The sequence below is a fragment of the Pholcus phalangioides genome, unplaced genomic scaffold (genome assembly GCF_987345545.1).
Source record: "Pholcus phalangioides strain wild (caught in Gottingen) unplaced genomic scaffold, Ppha-v1.0 ptg000002l_1, whole genome shotgun sequence".
NCBI lineage: Eukaryota > Metazoa > Arthropoda > Arachnida > Araneae > Pholcidae > Pholcus > Pholcus phalangioides.
The window spans coordinates 1,183,414-1,205,429 of record NW_028301595.1 but is presented as its reverse complement, the minus strand read 5'-3'; the positions used below and the strand labels follow the sequence as shown (position 1 = coordinate 1,205,429).

The 22,016-nt window shown below is 33.7% G+C and overlaps 1 protein-coding gene across 5 annotated transcripts in view; it reads left to right on the top strand.

Moving 5' to 3' along the window:
* LOC149089039 (serine/threonine-protein kinase 31-like) overlaps nucleotides 1-22,016 on the top strand; it is a 123,329-nt gene that overhangs the window by 50,136 nt on the left and 51,177 nt on the right. For all 5 annotated transcript variants that reach the window (XM_089236790.1, XM_089236783.1, XM_089236794.1 and 2 more), the window contains 9 exons: nucleotides 782-946; nucleotides 3,346-3,530; nucleotides 4,781-4,985; nucleotides 9,789-9,833; nucleotides 10,849-11,055; nucleotides 13,634-13,753; nucleotides 15,192-15,299; nucleotides 18,475-18,558; nucleotides 19,434-19,601. In XM_089236790.1, the coding sequence (XP_089092916.1) occupies nucleotides 782-946; nucleotides 3,346-3,530; nucleotides 4,781-4,985; nucleotides 9,789-9,833; nucleotides 10,849-11,055; nucleotides 13,634-13,753; nucleotides 15,192-15,299; nucleotides 18,475-18,558; nucleotides 19,434-19,601 (1,287 nt within the window). The remainder of the gene's footprint in view (nucleotides 1-781; nucleotides 947-3,345; nucleotides 3,531-4,780; nucleotides 4,986-9,788; nucleotides 9,834-10,848; nucleotides 11,056-13,633; nucleotides 13,754-15,191; nucleotides 15,300-18,474; nucleotides 18,559-19,433; nucleotides 19,602-22,016) is intronic.

The following is a 22,016-nucleotide window of genomic DNA, read 5'->3' as shown; positions in this document are numbered from 1 at the left end:
TGGTTTAAACGGTGTTTCGTTCCAGAAGTCAGGAGGTGCCCTGAGAGTGAATATATGATATTCAAAATTCTTTTGATACTGGATTTGCTGAGGAGGAAGTAGTGTAGCTGACTTGTCCTGAAACTGAAGCGTACCAGATGAAAAAGTAGAAGACAAGTTCACCACAAGTAACATAGCAGAAGGGTTTTGCAAGCTCAAATCAGCAATACATTATTTTAATGACAGATCCCTCTATTTTATGTTCTTCACATTTAGAAAAATTGGTAGAGGATGCATTGTCAACATTACTCCAACTTGATATGAAGAAGACGACACGGCAAACAGAAAAATTACAATGTTCTTTCAGAAAACATCGCCAGCAATCACTGCACCTTCTTTTACATTCCCTTCTACTTCTGCATCACCCTGCTCTTTCTCATGATGTTCAGTAAACGAGATATACAAAAAAACCTACGGTTTTGGTTATTTATGGATTTCCGTGTTTGCGGTCACCCCCGGAACGTAACCTCAGTGAATATGGGGGGGGGGGGCTGACTGTATATATATATATATATATATATATATTTTTAATTCGAAACTTTTTTACATTTTTGCATTACTCTTCAGAAAAATTAAACTGCATTCATATTTTCCCACATGCACTGTTACTTTAGTAGTAGTAGTAGTAATGGTGTATACATGAAGTGGCAAAATTTTCCTCCATTACGTATTATAATCAATTTTTTTTACTACTTTGAAATCAAAATGAAATTAATGTAGTTTCCTTGTTCTATTTTTGAAGGCCACAGTTCGTTACGTAGATTTTGGCAACTCAGAACAAATTCCTTTCAACAGGATGGTTGAGTTACCAGAAGGATTGAGAAAGCAACCGTACTTGGCTCCAAAATGCATTATGACTACTGTGACATTGAATCCACTTTCCAAGGTTAAAAAATTATTTTACCAGGTGTGTTCTTATTTCTTGTCACAACTTGCAGCTGAGAAAAAAGTGTCAAGTAATTGAGAAATGATCCTCATTTTTATTGAACATTTACTTGTGTTTTAAATATTAAAATTTTGATACTCAAATATTTAACATAATTCTGGCTAAAAATATAATTGAATCAAACACACACAAGTATTAATACAATTATGTGGTCACTAAGAAAATTGGTGGGACTCATTTGAATTGCTCAGTGCCTCTTGTCTACGTGCTTCTTTCTGGGTGTATTGATGATGCTCGTGTGATGTCGATAGAAATTCACAATGATCAAACTGAACAAAGTAGTGCCTGGTAGGCTGAAAAGCCTTAGTTGCATGTTGTAATAATTGGTTATACAAATACACAACAAGCAAAATGCCCAATGAGGTGGTTGAGAAAAAGTTGCCCCTAACAAATATGGATGTCATATTTTAAAATCACAGCAACCCAATTAAAAAGGCAATTACAACAATATACCGTATATACTCGTGTATAAGCCGACCCCCCCCCCCACTTCAGGGCCACCAAAACTGCAATAAATTAAAACCCGTGCATAAGCTGACCCCAAAAAATCTGTGCATTTTAGAGAGAAAAAATTCTTATATTTTCATGCAAAATGAATAGCTTGCGGAAATTTACAATAGAAAATGATTCAAACTTTTTAGACCGTTTCTTCTGTCTCCAAGCTCATCGTAATCCATGAGAACATCATGGGGGTGCAGCATCTTCGTTTTTATCCTCATCTGGGCTGTCATCGCCATTGTCACTCTCAAAGAAGATATCTTCAGTTCCATCCATCGCATTGCTGATGCAACACTTTTTGAGGGATTGGATGATAATTTCTGCAGAAACAGAATTCCATGCCTCATGTACCCATTGGCACATTAGACCAATGTCAGGTTTCTTCAAGGCACTATTTTTTGTAGTTTATCATTGGAATTCATCCATTCGATCCACAAATTCCTCAAATAGTCTTTGAGAGACTTGTTGATGCTCACATGTGAAGGCTTTACGATCATTGAGATTATCAGTTCTGTGGGGTTTTAACATGTCCCATACCAATAATGCCGGTTTCTCGAGCACTGCTACAAAAATGACTACTGAATGAAGGGGGTTAATATTTTATCATCAAAAACTGCCCAGAGTATAAGCCGACCCCCCACTTGAGGAACAAATTTTTCTACAAAAAAACTCGGACTTGGTTGTCTTATTCTAAGTATAGATAGCTTCTCGATTTATCCCAACATGTTTATTGTATTTCTTTTTAAACGTGTCAATTGTGTTAAAATTTATCACCTCCGAGGGTAAGCTATTCCATTTATTAACAACCTCATTAGAGAAAAATTCTCTGCGACATCCTCAGACTTTTTCGTTTAAACATAACTCTCATTTGTTCCCCTTTGCTTTATCAACTGAATGTACGAACTAAATAGAAAAAAAGGGGGGAAAAATTCTGTCAAATACACATCCAACTTTTTGCTCAGAAAAATTTAGACAATTGCTAATACATTGCATTGGCACATATGTACAGTATTGTATTCCATATATGTTGATTCGTGTTCTCATATTGCATAAGTGTTACAGCATCTTCAACCCAGTTACATATATATTATTCTCACCAATTGTATATATCTTGCCACCACCTATTATCATGTCGAATTTAATTACATTTCTTTTTCTTTTCTCTTATTGTCTTTTGTTTCTGTTGTTTATTTTTCACTTATCAATATAAGTAATACATAATTCTAATTTTGTTTCTTTAATTAGAATTTTTCTTACTGCCAAGAATTTTAATTTATTGTACTAATCTTAACATGCACAAACATTTTGACTAACAACCAGTATGAGACTAATGTCTCCTTGGTTGTTTTGTACTTCTATATAATAAACAATATTTTATTTTCTTGTAATTATTTGAAATAAAAAAAAAATTCATTATCCAGTCACAAAATTTGTACACCTCCTAATGATGCTATGGTCTTGAGGAGGAAATGAACCCATGATGTGTGTGATGACAGCCCTTTGCCCCAGAGAACTTCTTTTTCAATACTGTCAATTTTTTTTATGTGTATTGTATTAGCAATAGCTTGTTACATTCAGTTTGCTGTGTAAAATGTACAGTATATAATTAAAGATGAAACTTTTTCTGATAACGTGGATAGTTACATGACATTCCTGTTTTTCTATTTCTATTTTGCATATATTATCTTGTGTTTTCATACTTATATTGCACAGTGGAAATCCTACATAAAGATTCCTTTGGTAACAATAATCATCCAGGTTGTCTTTTAAGCAATAATTTTCATATTTTCAAAGCCATATTCTATTATTCATTACCTATCCACCCATGTTTATCTCTAAATAAGTGATTGTATTTCTTATAGGGCATAGAATTTCTTCAGCAAAATATTCTTGGTAGGAAAGTCATAATAACTACATGTACACCTGAAGACAGACCTGTTTTCGAAGTCCAGGGAGTCACTTGTAATGACCAAGACATAGTCCAGTGTTTATTGAAAGAGCAGTATGTTCTGCCGAAGTCAGAAGAAAAACGGGAGAAATATTCCAGGTAGATCTAGAATCTTATAAATTTGCAGTTTAGAGAAATTTAAATTTTCACATTTCTCTTTTTTTTCTTATTTATTGGAATCCACGTATCAAAAATTTAAAAGTATCACCAGTTCTCTACAGGGTGAAAACTTAAGTCAGTTTCAGCTCAAGTAATTTGTAAACTAATAGTGATTGGTTGTAGGCCTGGGGACCTACAAAATTTCGCAGCCTAGGGGCGTTGCTACTGTGTGTGAGGCCACGGTTGAAGTACCAGCTGCATTGTTTGAAATTTGTATCTTTGTTAACATTTTGGAAATAAAGGAAAAAAGATAAGCAGAGCTGGTTTTTCCTTTGTCATCAATCCACCTTTCCCCCATATAGGAATTCTCCCATGATAGTTGAATTCCTTCAGAATGTAAAATAATTGTCACATTTAACCAACACATTCTATTGTATAGATGCTTGGCCAACAATATTATATAAATAAAAATATATTGTATGTATATATTTTTACTCCTCAAACTGTAACCCCTCCCTTCTTTTCATATCTTCATTCATAAAAATGATTTGTATATTGCTAGTGCTAGAAAGAAAAAATAATACAGAGGCATAAAAAAAAAAAATCTTAATTCTGCCCATTGTGTTGTCAGTGAAATATCTCAGTAGTGAGAGGGAAAGAGAGAGAGAGCTCTAATGTATTTCCTCCATCTTCTCTTTGACGAGATAACTTGCTTTTATAAGGAAAATGGTGAACTGTAAAAATTGTATAGGGTTTTTGTCCACATAAACTAGTTTGATAAAACTGGTCAGACCTGGGTTCAAATATTCAATATTCAACTTGTAAGCATTAAACATTCTGGCAAATTTATAGACAAGGCCATCCATAATTCAGATTTCACTGAGAATTGTATTAATCATTTGAGTTTGTGCCTCATAATACTGCATAGAATGAATGCATATGAATCCTTTATAGAATACGTATTACTGAGCCATGCTAATTAATTTTTATATTTTTATCTAATTTTTATATGAGTAATAAAATTTTGAAAAGTGTTCTGCAGATTAATAGTGAAGCTCCATTATTTTACATGGGATCAAAGTTTTTCTAAAATGCAAGCTACTTTTTGGAAAAAATTAAAAAATCGTGACTTATAGTACCACTATATAAGACTTATCATATTTTAATGCTTATCGCTAAATTACTGTGTCAAACAGTATGTTTTAAATAAGATGTCACTTGTTATGAACTTGGTGTAATTTTGTTTCCAGCTACAGCATTGGCTCTAAAAATTGGAAGTATGCTGAAGAAGACAGTGACACTACCCAATTTTCTACTGCTGCGTCAATGATGTCAGATAGAGGTTCATTTACTTCATTATCGTCTCCAAGCCCTTCAAGATCTCCTTCAAATAAATACAAGAAAGAGGTAGAATGCTTGGAGGCTGAAATTGCAGATCTCAAACAAAGGCTGAAAGTATGAATCTGAATTTTTTGAGTGCTTCATTTTTATTTAAATTTTAAACATTCTTGCATTCATTTTTTGTTAATGAAATTAACGGTTTCAGTGCAGTTTCACCATTTGATTCTAATGGAAGTAAATTGAAATATTATAGTTCATGAAAGCTGGTCACAAAATTTGTAAAGTCTACTTATTTTGACTTTTTAAGAACTCGTACAGACTAGCACATCGTAAAATCAAAAGTTTGTAAATGAGAAAGATGTTCAAGGAAATATGTTGCTTGGGGACCAGAGGATTCGTTTTAAAAACGGGGGGTTGATAAAGTCAATTGTTAACTGTATTTTTAATTTATTTAAAGAATTAAAAATGATGCTGTGAAAAAATTATTAATTATGCACAGAAAATTCTAACTAGTTTGTTGTCTAGACTGGCTTTAACAGGTCTTGCTTTGACCTGAATTAAATTGATGTCATGAATAGTTTTTGCAACATAATCATTCACCAAACAAAGAAATCAAGGTTAATAGAGGATGGTTAAAAAACTGTGGTTATTACATTTCCATTGTTCACATTAAAATCAAACCAGAGAGGAATACAAGATATAAATCTTTTTCGTTCAAGTTATGGCCTATTCAAGGGATTCTGCAGTAACCTAGAGATCAGTTTGGTGTGCCACAAGATATTTCAGGCTATGGCTGTAATTCTCAGAGTGCCTCAAGGGTGAAAAGTTTGGCATAAACACTTTATAGATTTTTTTTTGCCTCAATTCCAAATATTTTAGAACATGACATGAATGTCGCTCTCCACTTGTTAAGACAAGATATACGGAAGACTGGATGTTGTGAAGATATTTATTATTTGAGATGTTAATTTTTTAAGGAAGGAAAAAACTCATCTCTGCCTCTACCGGGAGTCGAACCCGGGTCCCTCGATTGCCGGACGAGTGCTCTGACCACTAAGCTACAGAGGAGATAGAAATTTTCCTTCACATATACGCTCTAGTGAAGGAAAATCTCTATCTCCTCTGTAGCTTAGTGGTCAGAGCACTCGTCCGGCAATAGAGGGACCCGAGTTCGACTCCCGGTAGAGGCAGAGATGAGTTTTTTCCTTCCTTAAAAAATTAACATCTCAAATAATAAATATCTTCACAACATCCAGTCTTCCGTATATCTTTTATTTTAGAACAGTTGCTTCAACATTAGTATAAGATTTTTCCCCTGAACCTCTTCATTCTGGTATAAAATTCACTGTTGAAATTTTTTTTTACAGCATTCATTTTGCTTCAGTTTGTTGCTTTCCAAAGTCATAGCTAATGTATACCACTTAATTACATCAAGTGGTATACCAGATTTTTCCACCACTTCACTTTAAAATTTATATTTTAATTAATTGTGCAGTTTTTATTTTATTTATTTTTTCAAATTGTGTACTGTTTTGCATTTAAACATCCTCAAAGTTAATGCAGTCACTGTAATAGCACCTTTAACTGAAGCCCAAGTTTAACTAATGAGCCGTAATTATGTTTTAAAAGTACTTCTGGAGTCAGATTCTCAAAGGGGGTTGTTCATAAGGGGCCATTCAAGTATTACATAAGCAGATTTTTAGCCATTTTTGACTCCCCCCCCCCTTGTCAGCAAAAGTCAGCAAATTACTGACCCCCCTCCCCCTTTGTCAGCAGCTTAGAATATTTCATATCTTCAAAAAGGGTGGTTGATGACGTAAGCAACCTTCAAAACCCACCCCCTCCTCTCTTGCCATCAAAAGTCAGCAAATCCAAACCCCCCCCCCCCCCCCATCGATGCTGACATAATACTTGAATGACCCTTAAGTCCTCTGCAAGTAAGATGAGATTTAAATGAGATAAGCACAAAGAATCCCTAAAGAGACCAGTTCATCAAAGTGAAACTGCTGATGTTTTCCGGGAAAAACAGTGGGATCAATTTGTAGCCATGCATAAATCATTTGGTTGTACAGAACATGTAAACTTCATTGTAAAGTAGAACTTCTTGAATTCAGACCCCTTGAGACCTAGGCGATTATGGGTCAAGTTTTGTTTCTTTTTCAAGTTTTCAAATTTAAAGTAGTAATATGACTTGTTTATCACTTTGGTTCATATTTTCCTTTGAAAGAAGATTAATATACAGGGTGCATAGCATTTTAGTGGCAAACCATTGATCCTAGAGGCATACTTCCAATTAGAAAAATTATCCAAATAATGTGCAGTACTCAGATATGTCATTCATGTTGCATGAGACCGTATAGTTATTAAAATAAGAATCTAACTTTTTATATAGACACCCTTTGCTCAAAAACCAAATCATAAAGTTGTTGCCCATCCCTCTTAAGGCTAATAAAAAAATCCATGTTTCCAAGTGCAATATTCACTGAGATATTTGAATTCGAAAAATGGAAGAAAGGTGGGGAAAAACAGCACTAAATACAGTTAAAATGGTTTATCCAAGTTCAATGTTTTTTTTCCACAACTTCAATTTGTTTTTTGAATTAGTATATCTCAGTGAATATTTCACTAAAAAACGTGGAAGATGCACTGCATTACTAAACTGGCTAGACTAGCGCATGGCCGGATTATCAAGAGTCTACTGTATATGTATGTATATAACAACATATAATTTGAACCCTAATATCTAATTTATAATATTATTATTATTTATTATATTTATTATTTATTATATTTATTATTTATTATATTTATTATTTATTATATGTATTATTTATTATATTTATTATTTATTATATGTATTATTTATTATATTTATTATTTATTATATTTATATTGCTTTTAATTACCCATAAGAAAATCCCTCCACTTATTCTTCAATCCTTTTTGTAACATCTGAAAAAAAATACACACACACATTTTTTTTGGAGAAAAACGTAACATATTTTTCGATTCCATATTCTTCACACAACATTCATAATACTTGAAGCATTTTTCTGTTTGCAGTTTGTGCATGCCACATCACTTGACTCTGCACGTTTAAAAATTCACTTGGATACAGACAATAATTAGGTGTTAAACCAGTTCTAAGATATCGATATCAGATCGAAATTTTTGTGTCCGAGTGGCATGGTGGTAAGATGCTCGTCTACCACCATGAAGGTTGCTGCCACGGCCCTGGATTCGAACCTGAGGGAGGATATAGATAAGATGTTTTCTCTAACAAGCTTGAGGCGACCACTGATAGAGGGGGCTTTCATTTCCAACCCATCTCATTGATGGAGATAAATTGCAATATAGCGAAATGGCCAGAGTTGGTGTTTGGTGAAGTAGTTCTAAAATAACAAGGTTATATTATGTACAGTGCAGCAAAATGAAAAAAGAAAAGTTTTTTTGATTGAAGCTGACTTTCTGGATAATCATATTCATTGAGGCACATTATTGTGTTTCCTCTTTCTCAGAAGCCTAAAACCTGTAGTGGACACAAAAAAAAAATGGTGAAGCAAATATAAAAAAAAGCCAAAATGGAAATTTAGGTGGAGAAGACCAAAATCACTGATTGAGAGAAAGAAAATTCTCTGGAAAAGTATTCCAGATTAGAGAGGTTCTACTGTACATACATGATATCCCATGGTGAGAGAGAATACCTGGTGGGGATTAATGCAGGGGGTAAACTGAAGAATTGGGGAAATATTTGGAAGAGACAAAACATTAAGACAATAGTCAAGCTGACAAGAAAAATCTGTCAAGCTCTTTGATCAGCTAAAGACCATAGTGATCCTCTGGTGACAGCATGAATGTATAGGACATCTTGTATGTACAATCAAGTCTACCCAAAGATCAACAGCAACCAAAATTGAAGACCATGAACAGAACTGTAAGCTGGGCCGAACAGATGAGCCTATGGCTGTTGATCTCACACTCATTAATGACCCCCAATCAAATTGAAAATAACTTAAGGGGCTTTATATCTGGCAGAAGCTATTGCTTCCTTCCATGATACAGAGTGGCAATAGAAATATTCAAACAACCTAACTACAACAAGAAGAAAGAATAAGAATATATTTTTGAAATGTATGACATCCATATTTGTTATGGGCATCTTTTTCTCAGCCACCTCGTTGGGCATTTTGCCTGTTATGGTGGTGTATTTGTTTCCTCTTTGTATTTGTGTGTATTAAGCAATAAAGTCAAGCCAAACTCTGATTCTCCTACCTAGAGGAATGCCTTTGTTTTGTGTCCAACATCTTAATTAGGGAAAGAACCAATTGTATAGCTTGCCAGCCAATTGAAGTTTTGTGGCCATATGGTAAAGAACCAATTTCAGCAAGAGTTTGTCTTAAAATAACTTTTCCCATGATTTAGATCAGGGAAAAGTTATTTTACTCCTTTCTGTTCGTGGGCCAACATAATGGTCAGCATCGCAGGCCACATCAGTGGTGCAACTTTGGTGTATAAGCCGCTGCATTATTAATTGAGTTAATTAGTTATTTCTAGTATGATGAAATTAATTTAATAAGTTTGTAAGCAGAATTTGTTAATCAAGAAATCTGCTGTTGGAACCTATAATTCAAATAATGATCACAGATTTAATTTTTTCACTACTTTTGCCTTGTCACGGGCCGCACAAAATCCCTTCACGGGCCAGCTGTTGGCCAACCCTGATTTAGACAGTTTCATCTAGTATCTCCTGATGATGCCAAACTCTAGCGTTGGAAAAACATTGAGTTGATGTTCAAACTCACAGAAACCTATTAGCTCGAGAGATTCTTATTTGCTTTGTGAAAATGTTATGATTTGACATTTTATTAAGTGCATTCTTGTTGTTTTTCATGTCATACCAATCATTTTTCATTTCAGTGGGCTAGCAAAAACAAATCCAGTGATGAAGTAATCATAGATAAGGTGGGTTGGTTTATTCATGTATTCTTTTCAATTGACTTGTGTTGAAGATTTTAGTAATTAAACATCTGGTTTGTTACAAACCATGTAAATTAGTTAAACCAATAGGAACCCACATATAGAAGATCTCTAATTACAGGTGTAATTTTTTAAACTATTTTTCCCCATCTCATTACAAAAAATTATGCATCGGTTGTACCCAACCAGTAAGAACAGACTGAATTCCACTATTATATGTGTTATTCTAATTTGATTATATCAATCATTTAACTCATTTCTGAGTATTTTTGATCACTAGTCACTAAACTCATCTAGTGCCTGGTGCCATCTTGAGGGGGGGGGGGTCCAAACACATGATACAAAAATCCAAAAACAAACAAGTATTGATAATTTTTTGTGTATTAATTAGACATTATGTATCATTATGTTTTTATGTGCATGAGAAAACCGAGGGTAGAAGCGATGTAGGTTATTACCCTGTTTCCCTGAAAGTAAGGCCTAGCTTAAAAATAAGCTTTTGCTTGATTTTTCAGGATGTTCGTAGTATAAGCCCTATCTCCAAAAATAAACTGTCCAGTTTAAAATCATGAGCCAAGTGAACACATTTTGTACATCTGTTGCTATACATGACAGTGTATTGAATTATAAAAGAGCATTTAATGCATATAATATTTTTTGAAATTTATAATTAACATGAATGATAATAGAAGTCATTCAGTGTTTGTAAATGCTCTGAAGAGAGCAGGCAGGTGTACAACATGGTACTTACATAACTTGAAAAAATCAAGCATTTACCATCTTCACTTTTAAAATTTGAAAGGCAGACAGATTGCAGCATCAGGAAGAACATGAATCAAGCACAACTCAAAAGTGGGTCTTATTTTCGGAAAAACGGCATTGGGAGAATCGACTGCAGTCCTGTATAGCATGACTTTGTTCTCAATGATTCTGGCTTTTTATTTGTGAAACCAAGGTTATGTTTTGACTCTCTCTTTGTTTCTCTCCCATTAAAATATAGTTAGAGACTGCTGCAGCTCAAATCCAAACTGTGAATGGTTTTCGAAGGAAGCGTATAGATCGAAACTATATTACAGAGGTGTTTGACATGCTTCAGTCTGTCAACAGTGACATTTTTCAGAAAAAGAAAGAGTTGGAGAAAAATATTGAAGATGCTCTTATGGATTACAGAAAATGTCTTAATTTTGTTTCTTCTGCTAGTGACAAGGTTTGTTAGTTTGGATTTTTTTTGCCTAATTGATTCAGTTTATATGGGTGTGCATAAATATATATACACTCCTTGATATTACTTTACTTCACTGACAGTCAATTTGTAACTATCATACCTTTATGGATGATGTCATTAGAGATGATGACAGTCTTACATAAGTATGTGCTTGTATCTGTGTGCGCTTCTGCTACTATTCAAATGCATACATGCTTTTGAAGTTTGTGTTTCTACTGTTGGAATACATTTGAAAGTTGTTTGTACTCGGGTTTCGTTGCAGGTTCAAGCCTAAAGTCTGCAGTTTATAATTATAGTAAAATAAAATGAAAGGAAAATGTTCTGTGGCACATGCTGAAAGCAAAAGTCTGCCACAACAAGCCTCATTTTATCCTGGAACTATTGCTACTACTAAGTTGCACATGTCCCTTGTTAACATCCTTCTGAGGAATTTCTAACAAATACATATATTCTGAAATCTGTTGTGTACCTAACGTGGTGTGTTTCTATGAAATGCGTATTTGTGCACATTTAATGCCCACTTGTAATGTGTTGCCACCTGTCTTCCATATTTGAAAGAATCAACTTGTCATGCTATTTTGCTTTTGGTTTATTTATTTGGTTGGCATTGCAAGGCAGGATTTAGCAAGAAATTAGCACAGTGATTCCTTGTTTTGTGTTAGTGGCTGCCTTTCATAACATGCAGAGGTATATAATGGCATGAATTGATGCTGATAGGGACCACTTGCTGTGGCATCACTATGCTTCTGATACACCAAGGCATAGATTTCTAACTGGTGTTCCGTGGAGCCCTAGGATTCCATGAGAGCTTTTTGGGGTTCCGCCGAATCAATCTGTGATGTTTGATTTACGTTCTGATTTTTGACAAAACTTCAAAAATCCCAGCACCCAGAGAACTTTCACAGAAAATAATTTTCTATCTATTGAAATTCGTAAAGCTATTCTTTATTGGAAATTCTGAGAATAAAGTATGCAAATTAGGAGGTGGAACCCTATAGCATATCATTTTACATGAGATTCCCTCCATCACGCATCATGTCGTCGGGTTAAGCTTGGGGATACCACTTCAATTAGAGAAGCATTCAAAATTAGTTTGGGTTCTGTTGGACAGGCTTAAAACCATCAAGGGTTCCGTGGAACGATTTCAGAATCATCAGGGGTTCTGCAGAACAGCTTCATAGATATTAAAGGTTCCATGAGAGCTTTCATGTTGGAACCCCTGCACTAAGGTATGTTTGTATGTTATGGACAAAATTTTGATTTTTATAGGCAAAAATAAGGGATAGGGAAAAGATTGAAACTCTCTTTATAGAAATGTGTGTGTGTGTGTGTATATTGATTGAGATAGATAGATAGATAGATTGATTGATTTTCGGCAGCAAAAACGAATGAATTAATGTTTTTAAATTTATTTTAGTATCGTGATTGAAATATTTGATGCTTGAAATCAATCATGTATGTGCATTTGTATTTTTCAAAGAGTTGGAGGCACCAAAACAAGTTGGGAATCACTAGCAGCTATCAGCTATAGACACAATGCAACATCTTGTGGAGTGCCCAATAAGACAACATTCTTCCAATTGGTGTTTCATTTTCGAGAAACTAGAAATGGTGAAAACCGCAGACGAAGTGGGCATCCATCTCTACTTAGCCAGCATGGAATGCGTGAACTAAAGGGGAAAAAAAACTCTGAAGAAATTTGAGTTCAACTATGTCGTGTTAGGGTTGTTCCACACATGAAAGCTCTAGATCAGAGGAAATGTCAGAATTTGATGCACCAAATATCTGTATGTCTATAGTGGAAAGGCCTCTGTATTTGATCAAAATTGGTGTGGTGATCAATTTCATGCCGTAGGAAAGTGTGGGTTCATTTTTTTAAGGAATAGTGGATGTGAGAATTGGACAGGGATATGATCTTGTAATTCATTGCACTGTTGGATGAAATGAACGTTTTTGCTTTTTGCAACAGAATGAAGCAACCTGACATACGTCTAATGAAACAATGGATTACTGCGCACATTTTTCTATGACCGCCTTATTTTAAGGATTGTGGCCACCAAGATCACCGGACCCTGAAAAAAATCCCCTGATTTTTTTTCTTGTGAGGACACCTGAAGACAAATGCACAAGAATAATTCCCATTTCATTGATTAACTAAAAAAACCCATTCAATTGAAGATTGAAAAGGTAAGTGCCCTGAGAAGAGTGGCCAGAATCCTAGCAAAAAGAATGCATGCTTGCATTGATGCAAAAAAGCTCACAATTTGAATACACGTTATAACATTTTGAAACAAACTTTATTTTTGTATCCACAAATGTTGTCTTTTTTGAATGATAGTTTTTATTTATTTGTTGATAGAATTTTAAAAATTAAATATATTAGAACAGGTTGCATGACTTTTGGATCACCCTGTGTGTATATATACTGTTCTGACAACATGCATCAAAGCATCTCAGAATCAAATTTCATGGGATTTTATTAATTTCTCATTTTTCTTATAAAAAAAGTAAAAATAAGTTTTAATGTGTCATTCTGGCTGATGCATGTGATTACTTGTAGATTGAATGCTCGAGTATGGTTGAAAAAAAGAAAAAACATGAAAAGGAACTTGGTGATCGCATGAAAGAGTATATCAGTCTTCCCCAAAATCTTGATGAAAGCATGTTGGTAACATTGAAGGTAAGATTATTTACCCTAATTGAACTTATTGTGAACACTATTTCATTTAAGACATATTTTAACAAGGAGCCTTTCGCCTGCTGAAAGCTTTTTGGGGCCCCTCTTCTTCAAATTATGTGGCCGAACCATTTGTAGGAATTGAGCCTGTCGGAATTGAATCTTTTTCCCTTAGAAAAACCATTCGTCTGTTAGCTTAGTTTATATGTTTTTGGCCTTGTTGAATAATGAGATTTTACATGGCTGTTTCATGCTTTTGAAGTCGCACTTGCTACCTTGACTAAGTGAGCATGGGCTAAGAGCTGCTGTGTGATGTCACAGACCTGTAACTGTTTTTAGCACATTAAATTCTAGTTGCTTATTTTGCTGTTTGAAGTGAGAGATTTCTCATTATAGTGTTGTTTTAGTGTCACTGGTATGCATGTGTAGTATTTTTATAATATTTTTTTGAGAATGGTTAATAATTTTGAGCGAGTTTTGCAAATCTGTTCATGGTGAGCATGAGACATTCAACCGCTGAAAATTTATTATTGAAGATCTGAAAGAGACAAAGGAGTTCCCTAATTTGTTACCAAGCTATCCACACATTCGTTCTAGGATAAGGATAACTTTTATCAAAATTAAAAGTTTGAACAAGGATAAAAAGTGTATTCCAAGGCAAAGATGACAAAAGCTAAGGAAAATATGAATTAAATCCAGGAAATAGTTGTTAAAGTTATCAGATTTGAAATGTCTGCGAAATATTCTGAAATCAAAGTCTGACATGTTCAGTATACATTCAGTGAGAATTTTGCGCACTGATTATGGTTTCAATAATTGTGAGAGAAAGAGCAGGGACATACACAGGATCTACGTTTAAAGGGGGAGGGGGCATACAAAGAATTTTTTCAGAGAAGTTTTGAATTACTAACTTTCAAAAAACCCATTTAATTTAACGGATAGTTATTGAAATAGCTTGTAAAAGTTATTTTCTTATGATATATTAACTTCTTTGGCAAAAATATTAGAACTTTTCTTTTACATTTTTGGTCAGCTCTGGGTGGGTCTTGTGCCCCTATGCTCCCCTCTTCCCTGTGTATGCCTCTAATTTCAAGGTCTAAAAAAACTGATATTGGTGCTTAAAATTTTATATGTGTGATTGCTATGTTGGAGTCTGTGTTGGACAAAATTTTTTGAAATTATGCCAGTGTATATACATTATTTAGATCTTTCTATAAATAGAAGTTGTAAAATTTGTTCCTAAAAAATTTGCTGGTGACTAAATTATTTCTCAATTTGTCAAGCCCTGGTCTACCTTTTTATAACAGAGTATGTGGTGCTATCTGTTAATGGATGAACTGCATTATTTCATCATAATGATTGTGATTAGATTTTGTTTGACAGGCATCAGGAAATGCCTTTGAATTGCATTCATGATCATTTTATTCATCACTTCTCATAGGCAACAGCCAATAATCTGAAAAACCAAATGTATACTGATCATGATATAGTATTAGATGAGGAGCCTTCATTTCTTGAAGAATTAATCCATTCTTACAGTGAGGAACGAGTAAGTAATGATTTTTTTACGGTATTATCCTGTGTATAATCTGCGATGGTGCATAATCTGCATGCAAAATTTGAAGGGAAAAAACTCATAATCCGCAGCGGCGTAATATTCACAGGATTTGAAAAATAATAACTTTTGTTTCAAAAATCAATCCATTGATATGCTAATTAATGAAATTTATTTACGAAACAATGGCATTATTTACACACAAAACATAATTTACAGCTCAATCAAAAACTTTTAAATTCAGACTTACCAGAATACTCATCAGGCTGATAACATTTTTGGCAGATTATCTGTAGCAATAGATAATCTGCATTTTTTTAATGTGTTTAACAACTTTTTTAACAGATAATCCACGGATTTTATGGAGGAAAATATGGTAAATCAAGGATTTGTATTGATATGCATGCCAAACTCTATTTTTATGGAGATATAATAGATATTCTCATGTGAAAATTTCAGAATTTTGTTTTCGAATGCAAGGTTTTGATTTGAAAAATCATTCTCGTATGTATGGACAAATTGGTTAAAAACAGTTTTGAGTTGTGTATAGGATTTCCAGCAGGTGATGACATTAAGAAAAAATTATGTTGAAATTTACAGACAAAAATGAAAAATAGTATTGCAATTTCAGATTAAAGGTATTAAGAAAAAATTGCCAAAACTACAAATAAAAGATAGTATTGCAATTTTAGAATTTTAGGTTCCCCTATTTTATGTGCTGGTCAGTTTTAACCATATAAATATGATTATTTAGTACTAAATAATCCTGAAAGACCTTCATGAAATATCACTGTGGACTATACTGTTATAAGTTGGCAAAATAATTTTAATCCTTGATTTCAATAAACAATAAAAATTCAAGTAAGTTTTGTTGAAAACACATGTGATATCTTTATGAAAAAAAATTGGGATACCCAAAATTATGTGAATATCCTGGAAAAATGAGTGGTATAGTCACCATATGCTATCACAAAAAAATACACATTTTCCTCCTCTTGTTTGTATGTTTGTATGATGCATGGTCTTCAGTAGTGAAGTATTTCATCAAAAGATAAACTGCAAATTTTTTAAGTCTGGAAATTGACATTTATATGCTTATTGAAGACCTTAGGTTTCAACTCCTGGCTACTTTTCTTCAGTGTCTCAATTTCCTTGATATTCATCAAGAGCATAATTCTATGATATGAAGTCTGTCATTTACATGCTGTATGTTAATAGACTTCTAGCTGAAACAGTTAAAAAAAAGGATAAAGGCTTCACAACTTGGTATTCTTCTGACACTTGGACTTCTCTGTTCTTGTGTTGATAAACATCCAGCCGAAAAAACAAAAATCCTCATTTGAATTTGATTCTGGGTGGAGGAAGCACATTATAAAAAAACTATAAGAAGTTGAAGCTACGAAGTTTTAAAATTACACAAGAGCCATGACTTACATCCTTGAATTGGTGGTATAATGAACCATCAATTTGTTTATTAGAAAGTTTCTTAACCTTAGAAGCATGGTCCAGGTAGAATTAAACCAAATATTATGTCTACACCACCTGCAGTGGCGACAAAGTGATCTCCACGGCTTAATATGACTAAAACCAAAGTCACAATTGTGCTGGTATTTATAGTAACTGTGAGTTTAGGCTGCATGGGACTTGTGAAGAGCTTCCAACCAATCACCAAAGAGTTTAATGGAAAAATCACTGTGAAGTGTTGGGTTGGGTTTAAACTGGCTTCCAGCACTTCAGAAAACATGACCAGATGTATTGGTCTATGATTGATTTACATAGAGATGTAAAATTCTCGAGAATAATCTTTCTGGAGAATATTCTCTGGTAGGACTACTATTATAAATAACTTGAGAATATTATTATAAGTTGTTGATGAAAATATTCCGTTATTTATAATATAGTTACATATAATATCCTTGAGAATATTCTCTGGAAGGACTACTTTTATAAACTACTGGGGGAATATTCTTATAGAAAATAATAAGAATTATTCTGAGGTTATTAATAATAGTCCTTCCAGAGAATATTCTCGAATATTGTCCTCGATGAGAATATTCTTCAGTTACGGAAATCTTTCCAGAGAGTATTATCAAGAATATATGTAATAACATATAATAAATAATCTTGATAAATAACTTGAGAATAATTATTTTTGATAAGAATATTCTCAAGTAATTTATAATGGTAGTCCTTTTTGAGAGAATATTCTCTCTCCCGATCTCTCTTCCCGTCAAGAAGATGGGAATATTGAAGTTTCTCGAGAGCATATTGAAGTTTCTTGAAAGCATATTGAAGTTTCTTGAAAGCATATTGAAGTTTCTTGAAAGCATATTGAAGTTTCTTGAAAGCATATTGAAGTTTCTTGAAAGCATATTGAAGTTTCTTGAAAGCATATTGAAGTTTCTTGAAAGCATATTGAAGTTTCTTGAAAGCATATTGAAGTTTCTTGACAGCAAGAAAATTAAACCAGCAGGGTTGAATTGCACAACTTTTGAAGAAATGTGAATGATACAGAATTTAAGTGTATGTGCATTGGGAAGAAAACAACAGTTCTGTATCTTAGAATGAAGATGATTATATGAGAATAGCTTCCTTTATACTTTGGTTTAATTTCTTTTGTTGTGAACTGAAAATTTATGTAATTTTAAAATAATTTTTTTAAGGTTTTAATCTGAAGGTTTCCAAAATCTTTATAATCAAACTTTTAAAACCTCTCATCATGACCTGGAGAACTCGAACTAAAAGTTGCCATTGGGGGTTATACCAAAAATTTTTTTGTTGTAAATGTTTCAGGCAATGAAAACTGATTTATATTTCACAATATAAACAAAATTAGTAAAAAAATAAAAATGAATATTCTCAATTCTCCAATTTTTACACCCAGGAGAGTATTCTCAGAATATTCTCGTTCTCCGAGAATATTCTCACCTCGCATCTGTAGGTTTACAGCTCTATACAAGTTTTATGTAGCCTAAACTCACAGTTGCTATAAAACCAGCACAACAGAAGCTTACTCTTCAGTTGTATGTGATAAGCCGAGGAGATCATTCTATCGCCACAGTACGTCTGGTTTAATTCCACCTAAATCACTTCTCTATATCCCAGAAACTTTTTTGAATGGAACTAGGCATAAAAACATATTTTCTTCTATCTCATGTGTTTTTTTTAGAATGCACAAGAGACAAAAGTAGTGAAGAATAATACCAATGAGATGCATGATAATTTCATCAAGGAATTTTCTAAAATCAATAGCGTGAGTAGTCAATGAACCATTTTATATTGATCCTTTTTTTTTCTTTTAAATTTAAAAAAGAATTGTTTAACTGAAAGAATTTTTTAAATTCATCTTCCATTTTTCATGCATTGCAAAATAAAAGAAACATATGTTTAACCTCTTCATACTGTCACCCTTAGAGAACTTGAAAAGGTGATGGTATAAGCAAAGTGTAGGGGTACTGAAGTGATAAAAGAAATACAGTAGAACCTCCCTAATCTGTATTCGTTGGGACCTAGATGATTCTGGATTATGGGCCAAGTTTTGTTCATTTCCCAAATTTTCATATTTAAAGCAGTATTATTATAAGCCTCTTTGATCACGTTGATTCATATTTTCTTCTGAAGAAAATTAATAAAATATATGTATAATATAATAAGAGAATTTAAGTTTAAATCATTTTTTATTCACATACCATTACAAGTTATCCATTGAAAAAACCCTTTACTTATTCTCTAAACATTTTTTGTAGGTGCTGCTCGAATTAAAAAACCTGAAAAATCTTTTTCATTTCTGAAGATAAGATAGATTTATTATAATTCTATAGATTTTCCAATTGTGTATTTGTCACATAAAATTCATACTGGTGTTCCATGTTTTAACTCTTCCAACATTTCAATTTTCTCATGCATATTTAAAGCATCAAGTTTCTGTTTGTATCTTGTACCTGCCATATCATTTGGGGTTATCTGAATGTTCGGAAATTCAGAGATTAAGTAATCACAGAGAAAATAATAGGGCATTGGACAAATCCTAAAACACTAAGGTTAACTGTTCACAATGCAGAAATTAAATGAAGAAAGAAAAGTTTTATAGATTTACCTTTTTTTTTCAAAATAAGTTTTATTTTTTAGATGTTTAGTTTGTGTGACGGAATAACTAATGATGACTTTTCATGTGAACTGAGTGAGAAAAAGCATCCAGTTGTGACTTCTCGGGGACTATTCACATCAGAAAGCTTCTTGAAATCCTTAGATCTGTTAAACGAAGCTTTAAAAACAGAAATTCGAAGCAAGAATCTGGTAATTATTTTACTCAATTCTGCTTGTAAATATTTTTCCTTCCAAAACTTGTGAATGTGTAAGATTGTTATTAGAGAGATCTTTAAATAAGTTGCTTCATTGATATTGCTATCCTTTAAAGCAATCAGAAATGAAATAGAAGTGGTTGATGTTTTTCTTTTATCAATTGAATGACATTGTTTTGCATATACATACATGAATGTATATAAAAGATATGAAATATTCTTAATGGCATCTTATTCGGTGCGCCAAAAAGGGGGAAAACATTTCAATAGTTATTGGGCACCTGAACTAACATTATCCGTATTGATATATTGATAAGTCCCCTACAGAGTCACTTTAGTGATATCTAAATGTTTCGTGGATCCTTCAAGTTCCCTGGAAATGTGTCCAGGCCGCTTATGTGCTCTGGAACTGTGCTACGGATCACTTGAGTAATCTGGGAATGTTCCGCGGGTAATTTGAGTGTAGAACCGCACTGGGGGCCACTTCAGTGCTCTAAAACTACGTCACATGTCACCAAGAAATTTCTAACTGTGCCATGGATCGTTTAAGTGTTCTGGAACTGTGTCGCGGGTTATTTAAGTGATCTTTAAATGTGAAAGTGATATTTGAGGCCTACTTCAGTGATCTGAAAAATGTGCCACGGACCACTTGAATGCTCTGTAATTGTGACACGGGTCATTTTAAGCGATTTGTAAATGTGCCACTTGGTTCATTTTTACAAAATTAGGTTTGGGGACAAGCCACATCAGATAACCTTCAGGGCCACATTTGGTGTGCAAGTCAAGGGTTTACCATATGTGGCTTAAAGGGTAAGATGCAATGAATTTCTTGCAAGAGAAATTTTGAGTTCTTACCCTTCAAATAGCATTGAAATTAACAGAAATTGATTATAATAACATACAAAGGTGTTTTTTTTTTAAATTTACATTTTTTTAAACATTTTTTGCATTAAAAACTTTTTTATCTGGGGGAGGCGTATGAGCCTCCTATGCCCCCCTTCTGTGTTGGGAGGAGGGGGCAGTGCTGACGAAATTTTTCTGGAAAGTGGGGGGGGGTCAAAAATGGCTAAAAATTTGCTGACGTAATACTTGAATGGCCCTTTTAGGAAAAAATGAAATCATATCTGTATACGAAGTTTTTTTAACAACTGGCTGTTGCGAAGATATATTTTGGAAAGAGAGAAAATTCAACTTCCCCTGCGGGGAATTGAACCGATGTCCTTTCACTTTCCGGGTGAACGCCCTAGACCACTAGACTACAGAGGCACAGAATCTCTCAATCTTTCCTTTGAGCTCATGTACACTGAAAGGGACCGTACATGGACGGCCAGACCAGACTCAGCCAAGCTCACAACTGCTGACGCTGCCAGCAGATGGCAACTTATACAAGGATGACGTCACTCTCCGCTACCATACGAAGGTTTTTTAACAACTGGCTGTTGCGAAGATATATTTTTGAAAGAGAGAAAATTCAACTGCCCCTGTGGGGAATCGAACCCACGTCCTTTCACTTTCCTGTGACACCTTGACGGTCCTTCACAATCTGTATGTTAAAAGTACATAAAGAATTGGAATCATATCTTTTTTTATTGTATGTTGTGAAGAGGCTTATACCATTCTAGGCTTCCTAGTGACTTGGAATGTCTGGAAAATGGTTATGGGAAATGTAAAATATTTGGCAAAAGTCAGGGAAATGCAGATCTATATACAGTCTGACCCTGATATAATAAATGAAAACCCTCAATATGACAAATGTTTTTCGAATCATCTTTATATTTTTATTTCTTGTCACAAAAAAATCACAATCTGAAGATTTGACTTTGCAGGATTTGAGCTCAAATCTTTAGAGACAAAGAAAAAAAGGGTAAAAACTGGAATCTTCTTTTTTGGGTGAAGCAGCAGCCAACAAAGCCATTTAGAATGTGCGTGGGAAGGTTTCATTGGCCAATTGGTATATACCAGTACCATGAAACATTGTGATGTCCCTATGTTTAGATTTCAGTAAAGAAGTGAAGTTACTTTTTCAAGTTTGTGCTCTGTCTCAACAAACAAAGAACAGGGGCCATCTGAAGAGAATGCATTTTTTTGTTATAAAAAAGAAAAAGAATTTTTCGAACAGAATTTGATAGAAATGTATATTTCTACGTATCAAACAAAATTGCAATTCTCATTAATCCTGACTTTATTCTCAAGTTTATTTGTATACTAGCTATGACACCCGGCGTTGCCCGGGTTTTCTTTAATGAGGTTTTTTGGATCACGTGATATCTACCTCTTTCTTTGAGGGACATACAAACCGTGTCCAAGTTGAACCAATATGGCGACTTACTGCGCGACTCATGAAATAAACAAATCTAGATTTGAAGAAACATAGAAATGATTATATATTTTTTTCCTTTTTTAAGGGGCG